At 38.7% G+C, this 18,406-nt stretch overlaps 1 protein-coding gene across 2 annotated transcripts in view; it reads left to right on the forward strand.

Moving 5' to 3' along the window:
- The window catches only part of NELL2 (neural EGFL like 2), a 469,663-nt gene that overhangs the window by 232,526 nt on the left and 218,731 nt on the right, over positions 1–18,406 (forward strand). For both annotated transcript variants that reach the window (XM_070789234.1, XM_019960750.2), the window contains 2 exons: positions 4,082–4,173; positions 10,267–10,369. In XM_070789234.1, the coding sequence (XP_070645335.1) occupies positions 4,082–4,173; positions 10,267–10,369 (195 nt within the window). The remainder of the gene's footprint in view (positions 1–4,081; positions 4,174–10,266; positions 10,370–18,406) is intronic.

Below are 18,406 nucleotides of genomic sequence, written 5' to 3' on the forward strand. Positions count from 1 at the left end.
TGGTAGCCAGTGATCATTCTTCCTTATAAGGTTTTGTCCCTGACACCTGCTAGGACTGGCCTTGGTTAAAATTGGAGCATGAACCTGATCTGCTTCCTTTCCTCTCCTTGCCTATGGATCTCATTTTGATAAACTGTCTGGATTTTTCTTTAAAATAGATCTGTATTTTTCTTAATGTCTCAATTTTCTCTCTTCAAATTTTATTTGTACTGGGTTCCACTGTCTCATGCTTGTCCAAGCAGCCTATCTTTGTAAACTGTTTCTCTTCATGGTCTAAACTGCATTTCTGTGATAGCCACCAGTGTTGGGGGCTGGTGATTTCTTCCTGGGAAACCCTTGCTCTCAGTTCTGTCTGTCTCCTTCTCTGCTCTACTCTGTGTCCTATAAGCTAGATTTCTGCAGACTACAATACTGTGGTCTTGCCAGCAGGAAACTGGAAGGCCAGAGGAGAGAGTATGTTGTGTTTGTTCTCTACACCTTCTCTGCACCAGGCTCGATTTCTGGTGGTACCTGTGTCTTTGATGATTTCAGCTCCCACTGAACTGCATCTCACTTCATAACTCTGGCCACCCTTGTGTCTCAGTAGAACCATTTCCTCTGCTTTTTCCTTAGCCCTAGGACGATGCTGACTAGTCGCTATTGCCAGAGTTTGGAAACTTCTACAGCCATTATTTGTTTGCTCAGCCCTGATCCAGTTATCCCTTCCCATTTCATCAATGAATATCCTGTATTTTACATCTCAGTCATGAATGTCTCAATTATAGCACTTGAGTTCGGTTTTCATTATAGTTATTTGTGTACACATCTGTCTTCTCTACTCAGCATTAGGGTGTGAATCGTGTCTCTTTCATCTTTGAGTCCTAGTACCTAGCAGACTACCTGGCATGTTAATAGGAGATCAGTACATGCTTGTTATATGTATTAATAAATTAATATGACTTTTACTTCTGCAGTGTACTCCTATTGCCCAGAGCTATCCTAATTGTACTTTGCGAATTCCTTGTAGTATTTTTAGGAATGATTAGGAATATATATATTTCTGAGTGTCTTAACATTTACTGCTAAAGAGCCTAAGGAAGGCATATCCTGATGACATTACTAGAATTTGAAGTAAACCTTAGAATTATGGAGAATCACAACAGTTGATCAAAAATCACTCACTTTGGATTCTCTCTAAGCTAAGCTCCTCTTGTTTGTGCTCATTGCTTGAAACAGAATGAAGCAATTGTGATCTCATTCGTTTTGTTCTTCTCCCTCAGCCAAGCTCCATTTGGTGCCCTATTGTCTCACAAGTTGCCTGTTTGAGTCTTTTGAATTAAGAGTTTAGAACAGAAGGTCCATCTGCTCTGCATGAATATTAAATTATAATAAAACTTTGTGTAAGAAGTATTTATCCTTGTATTTTTTACAGCATTTAGTTTTCCTTCTGTTCTAAGAAAAAATTGGAGCATCAGTTTTTGGTTTTTTTTTTTTTTCAACATACCCTTGGATTTGAATAGGCTGCAGTTATCAACTTGTATAATATTGACAGAATAGGCCTAGGGACCTTTGATTGGCAGGTGCTGAAGAAGTAAAATTTTATTTATTCTCCTTTTTGAAAAATATGTAGTAGTTATTGATATAACTGAACACACCATATGCCAGATCTTGTTATTTTGAGGTTATACAATCTCATAAGAGAGAAAAAAAAACCTCTTAAAAATGACACATTGGAGAGGCATGTTTTACAATCAATCAGATTCATTAAGTCAATGCACATGCTATTTTAATTCATAATATGATAGATAGTATGCAACTGATAAATCTGTAGTTTCATTTTGAATATTCATGAATGAGCAAGCTTCAGCCAGCTTTTAAGTAATATAATTTATGCAAGTAAGTGTATTCTCTTTCAGCAAGCTTCAAAACTTTTAAACCAATTTGCCAGTAATGTATATTATGTAGTGAAATTTGTTAATAAGAGCTGAGTAAGGAGATCAGGTGAAGGATGGCATTTTAAAATGTGTATACTTTCCATTATTTAAATGTGCATCTTTTAAACAGTTAATTTTTGAGCAAGGATGAAAGTTGGATTAAATATGAATATTTGAACAACCATATATAAATATATTCAATATTATTAATAGAAGCATGTCTAATTTATTTGTTATAAATTTTATAGGCAAAGTGATACTTTTAAAGATAATGGGATATATAAATTCTGAAGAGGGACTTTATTCTAACTCACACAATGAAATTAAAAGGAAATGTCTACACCCATTTTGTAAAATTCATGTAGTTATAAAGGCTTCCCAGGTAGCATTAGTGGTGAAGAACCTGCCTGCCAGTGCTGCTGCTGCTACTGCTGCTAAGCTGCTTCAGTCGTGTCCGACTCTGTGCAACCCCATAGATGAAAGCCCACCAGGCTCCCCCGTCCCTGGGATTCTCCAGGCAAGAACACTGGAGTGGGTTGCCATTTTCTTCTCCAATGCATGAAAGTGAAAAGTGAAAGGGAAGTCACTCAGTCGTGTCTGACTCTTAGCGACCTCATGGACTGCAGCCTACCAGGCTCCTCTGTCTATGGGATTTTCCAGGCAAGAGTACTGGAGTGGGGTGCCATTGCCTTCTCTGGCCTGCCAGTGCAGGTAGACATAAAGAGTCGTGGGTTCAATCCCTGGGTCAGAAAGATCCCTTGGAGGAGGGAATGCCTACCCACTCCAGTATTCTTGCCTAGAAAATCCCATGGATGAATGAGCGTGGTGGGCTACAGTCCGTGGGGTTGCAGAGTCAGACATGACTGAAGTGACTTAGCATGTAACTGAAAATTGGATTTAGTAAATAGGGTTAACAAATTGCTTGTGTCTTTTTCTTTTTATCAGATGACCACTTCCTCTGGTCTTTTGAAGTAGTTAGCTTGGGTTGATCTAGGTGTCACGAAGTTCCAAAGCATACAATATTAAGGGCCCTTTGAAAGAAAAACAATACAAATTTGTGAAAAAAGTTGGTTCAGAGTCATAGAAGAGTGTCTAAGCTAGAGAAGGAAGCTGGAAGTTAAGCTTAATTAGCATCAGGGTAAATCTGTTTCTATTTAGGTGATGAATCAACATAGGTAGTGCAAAATATTCATTTCAAAACAAGCAAATGGTTTCCATCAAGTAAATGTGTGTATTGTAAATATTTTGAAATTTTCAAAAAATTATTTCATACCTTCTATGCATTTTTTAATTAAAAATATCTTCCTCAAGTCTGAAGTTTTGTTTTGTTTTAATTGTATGTAATTGTAATGCATATAAGGGGGATTCCCTGGTGGCTCAGTGGTAAAGAACCTGTTTGCAGTGCAGGAGATGTGGGTTCAATCCCTGAGTCAGGAAGATCGTCTAGAGAAGGAAATGGCAACCCATTCCAGTATTCGTGCCTGGGAAATCCCATAAACAGAGGAGCCTGGTGGGCTGCAGTCCATGGGGTCACAAAAGAGTCGCACACAACTTAGTGACCAAACAGCAACAACAACAATGGATGCAAGGCAGGATGTGACAGTGGCAGATTAAGACCTTTCAACATCTTAAATAGGGAGCCCTAATCCATGTCTACTTATAAATAACCCCATCCCATAAAACATAAAATAAATATGCATATATGTACTGAAAGTTAAATAGTTTCTTTCTAATTTTCTGTCTTAAAATTTAAAATTCGGCAGTGGTATGTAAAAAAATGAGCTTTTCTCAGAGTTGTGTTGCCCCTGAATCAGTAGCTGCCTTGAGCACCTGCTTAATCTGCCCTTAGGTGCGACATCATCTAGCAGGCAAGTAACTTGCTTAGAGTCTACTTATCAGCACCCCTTTTCCAGATTTTAATTTTGACTTGCCGTTACCTCTCATCCATGATGTACCTTATTTTCCTCTTTGAACTTAATGAGCATGAACGTAACTTGGGCCTACAAGTTACTTATGCTGGATTAAATTTAGGATTATAGTTACTCAAGCACCTTGAAAAATCGTAAGAATGTGAAATATTGAGGCAAAATGATATGAATACCTGTAAGCTATTTTTCATAACAAAACATTAAATATATATATATATATTTGTATTTTTTATTCCAAAGCCATATGCCAATTTCAAGGACGGACGTACTTTGAAGGACAAAGAAATACAGTCTATTCCTCTTCTGGAGTATGTGTTCTCTATGAGTGCAAGGTAAGGAAATTCTTCATGTGTGTTTTAAAATTCTTCCAATTATGTGAACATAGTAAACGTCTCTTTAAAAATCTGACTCCTGTAATACTTTTAAAACTTCTTAGGCAAAGAGAAAATTTAAAAAAATTTAAGGTATTAATTACAGCTCAACTGTACAGAAAATTCTAATTGTTTTTGCAATCATGTAAATTAGTGATTATAAAATAATTTTCCCAATAAATAAAAGCCCTGTTTTGTCAAATCAAATTTTTATGAAGTTGTCTTATGTTTTCTAAATACAAATCACCTCCTTGTTTGCTGTTTTGAAGAAAATGTAGATAAATGTAGACTCAGCCTGTTGTCATTTTAGTTTTGACTCATGTGACAAATATCACTCTGTCCAGTTAAAGACAAAATGCAATTTGCCTAATAAAAATTAGCTATTCTATGGAGACAAGACTAATATTGATCTTAATTTCTTTGGGAGGGATATTTTAATTGATTTGAAGGAAAATGCTTTATAGATGTGCGACCATGGTCTCTTGAAATATGCTTCTGAAGCAAACGTGATTCATTTTAACTCTGCTTCTTGACCTAATTGAAAAAGTAAATATGTTCCATAACACTGTTCACATATACCTTTTGTAAACTATCATCTTATATTCTTTTACCATAATGTTCTATTTCAAGCCCTACTCTCTTTAAAGGAAACTGTCTACATATAAGATTTCTGCTTTAGGGTTCATTTATATTTGACCACTAATTTTCTTCTTAAATGCCTCTTGTACTTGGTTTCAGGGGATGATTTAGTATGTATAGATTATATAGAAAATTAAGATAAGTTATTTACTCTGCTGCAATACACTGTGAGAATTCATTTGATTAAATGTTGGTGAAAGGAAAGTCCTCAGAATTTTTCCAAGATAAACTGAATCTGAAAAAAGCCAGCAATATACTTCAAGCATCTTAAATTGAAAGACTATGGGGATAAGCATGGAGACATAAAACAGCAAAACTGTGACAGATTTGATATCCAGAATGTGAAAGCTCTGATTTGTCCATGTTCATTATAAGGTATTCTGGCTGCTCCTTTTGGCTCTAAACCAGCTCTCTCAGGTTGTAGGTTACCATCTTAAAGATAAGGGAACTGGGGCATGGGCACATTAACACAATTGCTGAAGCTACATTTCAAGTTTGGGTTTTCTCATAAGTGTCTCTTCAAAAATGCTGTTTTGAGAATAGATTTAAGGGACTAGATCTGATAGAGTTCCTGATGAACTATGGACAGAGGTTCCTGACATTGTACAGGAGACAGGGATACAGACCATCTCCAAGAAAAAGAAATGCAAAAAAGCAAAATGGTTGTCTGAGGAGGCCTTACAAATAACTGTCAAAAAAAGAGAAGTGAAAAGCAAAGGAGAAAAGGAAAGATACACTCATTTGAATGCAGAGTTCCAAAGAATAGCAAGGAGAGATAAGAAAGCCTTCCTCAGTGATCAGTGCAAAGAAATAAAGGAAAGCAATAGAATGGGAAAGGCTAGAGATCTCTTCAAGAAAATTAGAGATACCAAGGGAACATTTCATGCAAAGATGGGCATAATAAAAGACAGAAATGTATGGACCTGACAGAAGCAGAAGATATTATAAAGAGGTGGCAAGATTACACAGAACTATACAAAAAAGGTCTTCATGACCCAGATAATCACGATGATGTGATCATCCACTTAGACCAGACATCCTGGAATGTGAAGTCAAGTGGGCCTTAGAAATCATCACTATGAACAAAGCTAGTGGAGGTGATAGAATTCCAGTTGAGCTATCTCAAATCATGAAAGATGATGCTGTGAAAGTGCTGCACTCAATATGCCAGCAAATTTGGAAAACTCAGCAGTGGCCACAGGACTGGAAAAGGTCAGTTTTCATTCCAATCCCAAAGAAAGGCAATGCCCCAAAATGCTCAAAGTACCACACAATTGCACTTATCTCACACGGTGGTAAAGTAATGCTCAAAATTCTCCAAGCCAGGCTTCAACAGAATGTGAACCGTGAGGTTCCAGATGTTCAAGCTGGATTTAGAAAAGGCAGAGGAACCAGAGATCAAATTGCCAACATACATTGGATCATCGAAAAAGCAAGAGAGTACCAGAAAAACATCTATTTCTGCTTTATTGACTACGCCAAAGCCTTTGACTGTGTGGATCACAATAAACTGTTGAAAATTCTGAAAGAGATGGGAATACCAGACCACCTGACCTGCCTCTTGAGAAACCTGTATGCAAGTCAGGAAGCAACATTTAGGACTGGCTGTGGAACAACAGATTGGTTCCAAATAAGAAAAGGAGTATGTCAAGGCTGTATATTGTCACCCTGCTTATTTAACTCATATGCAGAGTACATCATGAGAAACACTGGGCTGGAGGAATCACAAGCTGGAATCAAGATTGCCAGGAGAAATATCAATAACCTCAGATATGCAGATGACACCACCCTTATGGCAGAAAGTGAAGAAGAACTAAAGAGCTTCTGATGAACATGAAAGAGGAGAGTGAAAAAGTTGGCTTAAAGCTCAACATTCAGAAAACTAAGATCATGGCATCTGGTCCCATCAGTTCAGTTCAGTTCAGTCTCTCAGTCATGTGTGACCCCATGAACTGCAGCATGCCAGGCCTCCCTGTCCATCACCAACTCCTGGAGTCCACCCAAACCCATGTCCATTGAGTCGGTGATGCCATCCAACCATCTCATCCTCTGTTGTCCCCTTCTCCTCCTGCCCTCAATCTTTTCCAACATGGGGGTATTTTCAAATGAGTCAGCTCTTCTCATCAGGTGGCCAAAGTACTGGAGTTTCAGCTTCAACATCAGTTCTTCCAGTGAACACCCAGGACTGATCTTTAGGAATGGACTGGTTGGATCTCCTTGCAGTCCAAGGGACTCTCAAGAGTCTTCTCCAACACCATAGTTCAAAAGCATCAATTCTTTGGCACTCAGCTTTCTTTATAGTTCAACTCTCACATCCATACATGACCACTGGAAAAACCATAGCCTTGACTAGACAGACCTTTGTTGACAAAGTAATGTCTCTGCTTTTGAATATGCTACCTAGGTTGGTCATAACTTTCCTTCCAAGGAGTAAGCGTCTTTTAATTTCATGGCTGCAATCACCATCTGAAGTGATTTTGGAGCCCAGAAAAATCAAGTCAGCCACTGTTTCCACGGTTTCCCCATCTGTTTGCCATGAAGTGATGGGACCGGATGCCATGATCTTACTTTTCTGAATGTTGAGCTTTAAGCCAACTTTTTCACTCTCCTCTTTCACTTTCATCTAGAGGCTCATTAGTTCTTCACTTTCTGCCATAAGGGTGGTGTCATCTGGTCCCATCACTTCATGGCTAGTATTTGGGGAAACAACAGAAACAGTGGCAGACTTTATTTTTGGGGGCCCTTTGGAGAAGGAAATGGCAACCCACTCCAGTGTTCTTGCCTGGAGAATCCCATGGATGGAGAAGCTTGGTAGGCTTCATTCCATGGGGTCGCACAGAGTCGGACACGACTGAAGCGACTTAGCAGTAGCAGCAAAATCTCTGCAGATGGTGATTGCAGCCATGAAATTAAAAGACACTCCTTGGAAGAAAAGTTATGACCAACCTAGAGAGCATATTTAAAAGCAGAGGCATTACTTTGCCAAGAAAAGTCCGTCTAGTCAAGGCTATGGTTTTCCCAGTGGTCATGTGTGGATGTGAGAGTTGAACTATAAGGAAAGCTGAGCTGAAGAATTGATGCTTTTGAACTGTGGTGTTGGAGAAGACTCTTGAGAGTCCCTTGGACTGCAAGGAGATCCAACCAGTCCATCTTAAAGGAAATCAGTCCTGAATATTCCAATGAATATTCATTGGAAGGACTGATGTTGAAGCTGAAACTCCAATACTTTGGCCACCTGATGTGAAGAATTGACTCATTTGAAATGACCCTGATGCTGGGAAAGATTGAAGGCGGGAGGAGAAGGGGATGACAGAGGATGAAATGCTTGAATGGCATCACCAACTCAGTGAACATGAGTTTGAGTAAACTCTGGGTGTTGGAATGGACAGGGAGGCCTGGTGTGTTCTGGTCCATTGGGTTGCAAAGTGTTGGATACAACTGAGTGACTGAACTCAACTGAACTGTGGTCCCACTATTGAAACAAGGACTGGAAGGCTTGGAGTGAGATACAGCAACACCAAGGAAATCAGAGAAAAGTTACATCAAGGAAGGTGGAAATTTTGTCAGCTGATTCCTAAGTAAAGTCTAACTTTGAAATATCAGCCTTAAATTTTAACATTGTGAGGGCATTTGAAGATTCTCCATTTTCTGTGTGTGATCTTTTCATTTGACAAATGTGTTCTGCAATACTGATCATTATGATTTAGAAATTTTCTGAGATGGTTTCCTATTTGATTTTAAAATACCTAAAAAATTGATTTTATTTTAAATTGGGTTTGTGAAACTTCTGGGTATAGTCAACTCTCCAGGTGCATAATAAATATTGTTGAATGAATACATGTTACCTTTTATTTGCTCCAACAAAAGACACCAATTTACTACCCTCTCATGCTGTGCTATCCAGTAAAAATATGATGCAGGCCACACATGTGATTTTTATTGGGCTAAACTTTCTGTATACAACCCCATATAGCCAAAATATTATCAGTTCCAATGTCGTCAATATAAAATTCTTAAGGAAATATTTTACAGTCTTTTATAATGTGAGTCATCAAAATCTCACACGTGCTTTCATTTACCGTGTTTGAGTAACATGTAGCTTGTGGGCGTGGATTCTACCGCACAGCCCTCCCTCATCGTCATAAACTTTTATTATTCTTCATGAAATTCTTGACATTAAGGACTTCCACTGTTTCTTCCCCCTTCAGGCCCCTGAACTTCGGTATTTTACATAATTGACAGCTCTCTTGGGCTTCCACTTTCTGGGCCGTCAATTCTAGTCCTTTGTTCTTTTATTGTCAGTTTTGTGACCTTGGAAACGTGTCCTGGGCAGTTTGTGAGCTTAATAGTAACACAGAAACACACCCTGATCTTGAAGATAAGATGATCAGAATGGATATTACTGTCACACCAAAGGAAGGATAGGGTTTGACTCCCACTGTATATGTGTCTCCTGCCACTTTCTTGATAAGAGATTATCGTGGCATGGAGAAGATCCTTTCCGTCAATAAACCAGAAAGAGGGGGATATTGAAGTTATTAAACCTTTTTCTTCAATAGAAGCAGTACTTATAGAAATAACATCTAAAAACCTAAGCTATTGAGCAGTGTTAAGATGGAAGCCTTCCATTTCCAATGATTATTTTATTTCTTATGCACTGGTAAGCATAATACAACAGTTTATGACTCTTGTTGTTAAGAGACTAGAGATTGACAGTTTAGAAGCAAAATGTTTGCTTCAAGGCAGTGCTACTCCATTTATCAGAAAAGTGTTCTCTATTTTGGTTTTCTCTTAAAGTTTTATCTACTTTAGTGGCTAGAACTATAATCATTTTGTATTATTCATTCACTCAGGAAAATTTTTTGAGTACCAATTATGTGCCAGAAAATACGTGAGACATTCATACGCAAGAGACATAAATCCTACCCACATTTCCCTTTTTGGAAATGTTTTGTGAGAGATCCACAGCATTCCTTATCATACTCACTTGGTATAATCTCTTTAACAGTTTGGAAACTTTGAAGTGAGAATGTTTAAAAAGTCCAGTTTTTGTGTATTGTTTTTTCAAAGTGAGCTGTTAATCAAATTCAAGCTATCTCTTTGCCACAATTGTCATCTGGATGTGCAAATATGTTTTAAACTAACAGAATCTCTCAGGATAACTCTAATGTTTGGAAATTGAAGGCATGCTTCCATTCCCAAATCTGCTTGTCCCCTTGAAAGTCTTTCCAATTGTCATTTGATATCATTTTGCAAGTGAGTCTGTGACCTATGCAGATGTTCTCAGGATGAAAATTTTATTCTTATGTTTGAAGAGATGTCTTTAATGCTGGATCTGGAAACTTAGGAGTTTCCAGAATTAGGAGTTAGTCCTAACTGATAAGTTTGAAGCATTTATTTTCTGTTGTCTAACAGGACCAGAGCATGAAGCTGGTTGAGAGTTCAGGCTGTCCCGCTCTGGACTGTGCAGAGTCGCATCAGATTACTTTGTCTCATAGCTGTTGCAAAGTCTGTAAAGGTAAGATTTTTTGGAAAGTAAGATTTATGTGCATGAGTCATTCTAGGAGGCAATTTCAACTGACAGGAAATAAAACTGTTTATAGGGAAGTTATTTCCAAAGACTATGGAATTTCCCCTTTCTGCTGGGTGTCTTGTACCTGGCTCAAAGTCTAGGTTTCTAAACTCTCTCTGTGTATTGGTTCTGAGTCAGCATGACATTGTTGAAAACATACAACAGTGCTGAGTTATTTTATTGAGTTTTTTTTTTTTGGGGGGGGTGTGGATTTGCTTTTCTTTTCTCTTCAGTCTGTTTTATAATTGACTTAGCATAATTCCCATGTTGGCTACTTCAAATCCCTCTCTTCACAATTCCACTCTCCTTCACTGACAGGCTTCTGTATCACTGAGAAGAGAGAGGCCAACAAACATGCATTGCTTGTTCTGTGTTGACTTTGTGATGATAGACCTACAACCAATAAGTAGAAGGAACTTAGATTTTTAGTTCGATATAAGAAAACAGTAAAATTTGAGATATTCAGAAATGGAGTGGGCTGCCCACCATCAAAGATTCTTAAATTTGGTATTTTGTTGTAGATTCAAGTATTAAACTAAAGGATTGATTATATGGAACCTTTTATGATCCCCACCAATCATGAAATTACGTGTGCCTTCTTGCATTATCTTGAAATCATGTATTTGTAAATCTATCTCCTTCATTGAACTTTGCACCTTGAGGGCAGGGCTGGGTCTTTCTCCTTGTATGACAGTGGGAATGTAGTTGGGACTCTTAACTCATGTAGTTGGTGTGACATTAACAAAGTGCCTCATATGAGCTACTAGCGTGTGTTTTAATAATAGCCTTTATTGATACCAAGTAAAACTTAAACAGAAAAAAGTAAGAAAAAGAAACCTTATAAAATATATGCTATTTTCTTTCCTTTTAATCTCATTTACTAAAAGGGAAATATAAGATCCTTCTCTCTCATTTTTTGGAGGATGGTGCAGGTTTCATTTTCTTTTTAGCTAATTGCTCCATCTATTCATTTAGGAGTTTTAAAATCTCAGTTCTATGAAAGGCTCTTTGGCAGTTTCAGAGTGATTTCAGACTTGGTCTGCCTTTCAAGAGCTTTAGGGATGGCTCTCAGGAACTAAGAGTACAAAGGATTGTAATCAAATAGACAAAAAAGAAGAGCCACTAGTGTTTTCAGCCTAACTTTCCATGAGCCAGTGCCTTGCATAGAGCATGTGTGGAAGTTGATACAAATCCAGAATGCTCATTCCAATCACTTGATTTGGGAACTGGACTCCCAGTATGCAGCTTGACTAGAGTGTCTTTGGCAGCCAAAGGTAGGCTATACCAGAACGTCTCAGGATTAAATGTGTATACAGATAACCTAAGGATTAAAGTACAGACCCTAATCTGGAAGGTTTGGGGTGGAGCTCAAGAATCTGCATTTCTCTTAAGCTCCTAGGTGACTACTGGTCAGTGGGACCACACTTTGAGTGGCTTTTGCTGCATAACAAATTACCGCAAAGTTCAGAGGCTTAAAACAACCATCACTTTATTATCAGGCATACCTCCTTTTGTTGCACTTTGCTTCGTTGTGCTTTGCAGATATTATGATATTTACAAATTGAAGGTTTATGGCAACGCTGTGTCAGGAAAGACTGTTGGTGGCATTTTTCCAGCAGCATTTGTTCACATCATGATTCTGTATCACATTTTGGTTATTCTCACAATAGCAATAATTCAAATTTTTTCATTATTGTTATATTTTTTATGGTGATCTGTGATCAGTGATCTTTAATATTCCTACTACAACTTGCTGAAGGCTCAGATGATGATTATCATTTTTTAGCAAGAAAGTATTTTTAAATGGTGAAGGACAGCGAAGCCTGGCCATAGTCCACGGGATCACAGAGAGTCAGACATGACTGACAGACTGAACAACAAATTTTAAATTAAATCATGCACATTTTTTACAGATGTAATGCTATTGCATATTTAATATACTAAAGTATAGTATAAACAACTTTTTTTTAGCCACATTGCATGGCTTTCAGGATCTCATTTCCCTGATCAGGGTTAAACCTGGGCTACAGGAGTGAAAGCCTGGAATCCTAAACACTAGACAACCAGGGAACTCCCAAAATATAGCTTTTATATGCACTGAGAAAATAAAAAAAATTGTGTGACTTGCTTTATTGTGATATTCACTTTATTGCAGTGATCTGGAACCACGCATGCAATATCTCTGAGGTATGCCTAGATATTGCAGTGTTGTGGGTCAGCAATTCAGACAAGGCTTAGCCAGGTGATTCTTCTGCTTCATAGGGTGTTAACTGGGATCACTCAGCTGGAAGTTGGTCTGAGCTGGAAGGTTCAAGATGGCCTCACTGTATGTTGGGCATCTTAACAGGCATGGCATGAAGGCTGGTCATAGCCAGAACTCTCTCCCTTTTCTACGTAATCGCAGGACTTCTCCCTGTGGTCTCCCTAGTAGGATGGTCATCAGATTTCTTAAATGGTAGCTTGGGGCTGTTAAACAGTAGGTCTGGAACTGACACAGCATCACTTCTACCACAATTCATTGATCAAAGCAGTTACAGCCAAGCCCAGATTCAAGGGGTGGGTGTGAGGGGAATAGATCCCACTATGAAAGGAGGAGTGTTAAAAATTTTTGGCCATCTTTAATCTACTAGTGGTGTCCAGGAGATACTTAAAGAGCAGAGAGGTGAATACCTATTAGTCAGCATTGGCTAGATTTGGGTAAAAAGATGTGGGTAAGAATAGGGCATTTCAGAGGGCTTCCCTGGTAGCTCAGCTGGTAAAGAATCCACCTGCAAGGCAGGAGACCACAGTTCAATCCCTGAGTCAGGAAGATCTGTTGGAGAAGGGATAGGCTATCCACTCCAGTATTCTTGCCTGGAGAATCCCCATCGACAGAGGAGCCTGGCGGGCTGCAGTCCATGGGGTCACATAGAGTTGAACACAACTGAGGGACTAAGCACAGAACAGAGCATTTCAGATGTCAAGAAAAGACCTGATTACATTCATTTCTTTTTAAAGAGCTTTAACATATTACCAAAAGCAAGTTAAGAATGGAAAGTGAAAGTGAAATCGTTCAGTCACGTCTGACTCTTTGTGACCCCATGGCCTATACAGTCCCTAGAATTCTCCAAGCCAGAATACTGGAGTGGGTAGCTGTTCCCATCTCTAGGGGATCTCTCCATCCCAGGGATCGAACCCAGGTCTCCCACATTGCAGGCAGATTCTTTACCAGCTGAGCCACCAGGGAAGAATGGAAAAGCTAGGGACAAAAACTGTTATGTTTATATTACCTATAGTTTTAAAAGTTAATACGTTGACACAACACACTTGAAATACAATGACAAAGTTTACTATGATCTATACCCCTTCCATCTGAGACTGATATACTTGATTTGTGACCCACTGAAGCCAGAACTGAACTCAGGTTTGGCTGCTCATTGCTCAAAAGTTGCTATTCAAGAGAAAAGAGTTGGGGGGAGGGGAAGTGTTATTCAGGAAGCTGGTGGACTAGCATCCCCAAACCATTTTCAAGTTGCCAGACAGGGAACAGAGTTTGTAAAGGAACAGTTTCAGAGGTGTGCTGGTGGGGGCTATGTGTGAAGCAGAACAGTCTGCTCCAATAATCACCTTGAAGCTGGTGGGGCGGTGGTCTGATTAGCATCATTGTGTGATTGTGTAAGGAGAACAGGTTATCTGTAGCTGTGGAGTTGAAGCATCCTGTACTTCCTGAAGTTTCTCAAGAGATTGTTCTTTAAGTATTTAATCACATTATAGCATATTTAGTCCTACAGCATGGGTTTTTCTCACAATGGAACTGGGGCCTCCAATATGGAATTGCCCTTGCTAAGGTAAAAGCAGAGATTCCTTTTCCTTATTCCTGAACAAGTGTTTCAGAGTCAGGTGAGATTATATGATAGAACCTTGGTATCAGCTTTCAAAAAAAACTTGAGTAATTATTTTACACAGCCTGGGTTGAGAACCACTGGCTTAGTTAATACTGGAGCTGAAATTGGATAAGTTGACCTTTCTTGAAACATCTCAACACCATGTAAAATAAAAATTGCTTCCATTTTTTACTTCAAATATATAGAATAAACAAATGAGTTCTTCTGCTATTGTCTGACTTTTAAACTAAAAAGCAAATTAATTTTTGAAGGCTGAAATTTTGAGTCAGCTCCTATACATATGTTGTGACAAATTCATTCCAGGCCTGTCTGCCTAGTGCTAAAGATGACATGTTCACATCTGAAAAAGTAAGTTGTTCAACAATGCTTATTAAATATTCCCTGAGGGCAGAGCATGAGATTAAAGAGTTGACCTTTCCACTGGAGGCTCAGCCAGTGTTTGGAAACCAAGCTGTGCAACGAAATAAGGCTCCAAATCTCTAGGCACCAAGTCACATACAGGCAGGACTGTTTTCTAGATACCCTCTTCTCTTCTGTTGTAGCATCTCAGGAACAGTGTAGCAAAAGTGTTCTTTTCACTTTTTTCATATTTAAGAGCTCTTTCAAGGAGTCATATGACCAATTACAATAGGATAGAGACTTCATCATACAATGAGGACTCTGATTTAGGTACAGAAATAACGTGAAACTATGAGTTTTCATATCTCAGCCCTTCCCATTCTCTTCCTCCTCTCTTGGCCACCCCTTTCTCTGCCGGTAGACCATCATATCCTATTCACCAGATACCCACTTTTTTTTTTTTTTTAATTTTATTTTATTTTTAAACTTTACATAATTGTATTAGTTTTGACAAACATCATAATGAATCCATCACAGGTATACATGTGCTCCCCCTCCTGAACCCTCCTCCCTCCTCCCTCCCCATACCATCCCTCCAGGTCGTCCCAGTGCACCAGCCCCAAGCATCCAGTATCGTGCATTGAACCTGGACTAGCATCTCGTTTCATATGTGATATTTTACATGTTTCAATGCCATTCTCCCAAATCTTCCCACCCTCTCCCTCTCCCACAGAGTCCATAAGACTGTTCCATACATCAGCGTCACTTTTGCTGTCTTGTACACAGGGTTATTGTTATCATCTTTCTAAATTCCATATATATGCGTTAGTATACTGTATTGGTGTTTTTCCTTCTGGCTTACTTCACTCTGTATAATAGGCTCCAGTTTCATCCACCTCATTGGAACTGATTCAAATGTATTCTTTTTAATGGCTGAGTAATACTCCATTGTGTATATGTACCACAGCTTTCTTATCCATTCATCTGCTGATGGACATCTAGGTTGCTTCCATGTCCTGGCTATTATAAACAGTGCTGCGATGAACATTGGGGTACACGTGTCTCTTTCCCTTCTGGTTTCCTCAGTGTGTATGCCCAGCAGTGGGATTGCTGGATCATAAGGCAGTTCTATTTCCAGTTTTTTAAGGAATCTCCACACTGTTCTCCATAGTGGCTGTACGATACCCACTTTTTAATTCAGTATTGACTTTGTCAAGACTTCCAACCAGTCCATCCTAAAGGAGATCAGTCCTGGGTGTTATTTGGAAGGACTGATATTGAAGCTGAAACTCCAATCCTATGGCCACCTGATGCAAAGAGCTGACTCATTTGAAAAGACCCTGATGCTAGGAAAGATTGAGGGCAGGAGGAGAAGGGGATGACAGAGGATGAGATGGTTGGATGGCATCACTGACTCAATGGACATGGGTTTGGGTGGACTCCGGGAGTTGGTGATGGACAGGGAGGCCTGGCGTGCTGTGGTTCATGGGGTCACAAAGAGTCAGACATGACATCTGAACAATTAGAAGTAATGGAGGCATTGTGTGTATAAGGCTGAATGAGCATATACTGTTTTCTCCCAACTTCTGGACAGTTCATAATTTACCACATCATTCAATTACACCTTTGTGATTCTTCTTATCTATCACAAATAACATCATTTAGTTAATTTTTTATTATCTACTGTTAGTTAACACATTTTGCGAAAAGTTAGTTTCATTCCAGTGGTATCCATGAAATGATTGGATTATTGAATTCATGTATTTTTTGTACACATTAAAAAAATTCCATTGCTATCTTTGAAAGTTAAATTGAAAGTTGCTCAGTCGAGTCTGACTGTTTGTGACCCCATGGGCTATACAATCCACGAAATTCACCAGGCCAGAGTACTGGAGTGGATAGATTTTCCCTTCTCCAGGGGATCTTCCCAACTCAGGGATCAAACCCAGGTCTCCTGCATTGCAGGTGAAATGTTTACCAGCTGAGCCATCAGGAAAGCCCAAGAATACTGGATTGGGCAACCTGTCCCTTCTCCAGGGGATCTTCCCAACCCAGGTCTCCCACATTGCAGGTGAATTCTTTACCACCTGAGCTACTGCTGCTGCTGCTACTGCTAAGTCACTTCAGTCGTGTCCGACTCTGTGCAACCCCATAGACGGCAGCCCACCAGGCTCTGCCGTCCCTGGGATTCTCCAGGCAAGAACACTGGAGTGGGTTGCCGTTTGGGAAGCCCATTGCCATCTGTACTTTATTTTAAATGTTCATCCATGCACATGAACTACATTTTGGGAAAAGTCATGATTACCCATCATCTCATAGATGGTACCAATATGAGTTAGTATTGTTTCAGGTATAAGTGATAGAACAGTCAATCCAACTGACCTAAGTGAAAAAATGGAATGCGTGGCCCTGGTGAGTGGATTGATTCAGATCTCAAACCTTGTCACTTTGCTTACATTCATCTATTTGCCTCCTCTGAGATGCCCTTATTTTCAAACTCTATGTGTTCTTGGGTAGACCCTGATATTCTTATGCTCACATTATTTTGATACTTAAGTAGGTGGAAGACAAAGTTCAGTATCTTCTTGAGTTTAACAAAAGTCCCAGAATTGAGATTTAATTATCTGCATTAACCTGCACTGGATCATTTGCTCAGACCTGAAGAAATTATGTTCAGGCTAGTAGGATGTATTGTTTGGTGTGGCCTTGATCAGTAGGCAGTGGAGTCCATTTTCCTGTAAGCATCTAGGCTAATAGTAGAGGTAAAAAGTTCATTCCAGGTATGGCTAGGTTTTTTTTTTCCCTACTGTAAGAAGAAATAGACACCTTTAGGCAAAACCAACAAATAATCACCTCAAAATTATTGTATTCTTTTTCTCTTGGATATTATGAAAAACCTTTATTTGTGTTGTTCTTATGTATAATCTTTTGTACCCTTCCTTACCTCAACAGTCATAGAAAATGCATATTAACATTTTATAGAAGGTTATAGAAAGTTCTAGTATACTTAATACAAGAACTTCATATAACTTTGGAAAGCTTAAAAGGAATAGAAAACTTGGTATCCGTGAGTTTAAAATTGAAAGGAGGAAATAAAAGAAAGACCTGATTGTATTATATCATTGCTCTATCCGTCTATAACAAATATATGAATTTTCTCCTATGATAGCTATCTCAGCACATTTATTTGTGGTTTATTAGTAATACTCTAATTACTTTAATTATTAACCAATGTGAAACTATTATACTTTTGCATAGATGATCTCATGTGAAGCTTACATTTTTGTGAGGTAGATAGTATCCTAATTTACAGGTGAGAGAATCTGAAGGTTTAGAAAGGTTAATTAACTTACACAGCTAGTAATTTATGCAGCCAGTAATTGGCAGAGATCAGATGTAGATCTTTCAACTCTAAAATCCAAGCTCAGATGAGTAGGAATGCAGCTATGATGGGAGTAGAACTACTGTTTACTGCCAACCCATCGTCTGATTTTTTTTTTTAAGTTCTTCCCTATAGATTGGAAACAAATCCCTTTAAGTGAGTCTGAATTTTCTACCCATCAGTAGTTAGCAGTTAGCCTTTTAACCTTGGCATTTTTGAATCTAAGCAGTAAAATAACCAATAGATTCAATCAACTTTTGTCTGTCGAGAGACTAAATCAAAATAGCTGACACTGTTTAGAGTAAGTTAAAATTTGACAAAATTTTCAATTTTCAAGTCTCTGGGTTAATTTATAAAAACTCATTTGACAAAAAGCAG

The sequence above is a fragment of the Bos indicus genome, chromosome 5 (assembly GCF_029378745.1).
Source record: "Bos indicus isolate NIAB-ARS_2022 breed Sahiwal x Tharparkar chromosome 5, NIAB-ARS_B.indTharparkar_mat_pri_1.0, whole genome shotgun sequence".
In the NCBI taxonomy this organism is placed as follows: domain Eukaryota; kingdom Metazoa; phylum Chordata; class Mammalia; order Artiodactyla; family Bovidae; genus Bos; species Bos indicus.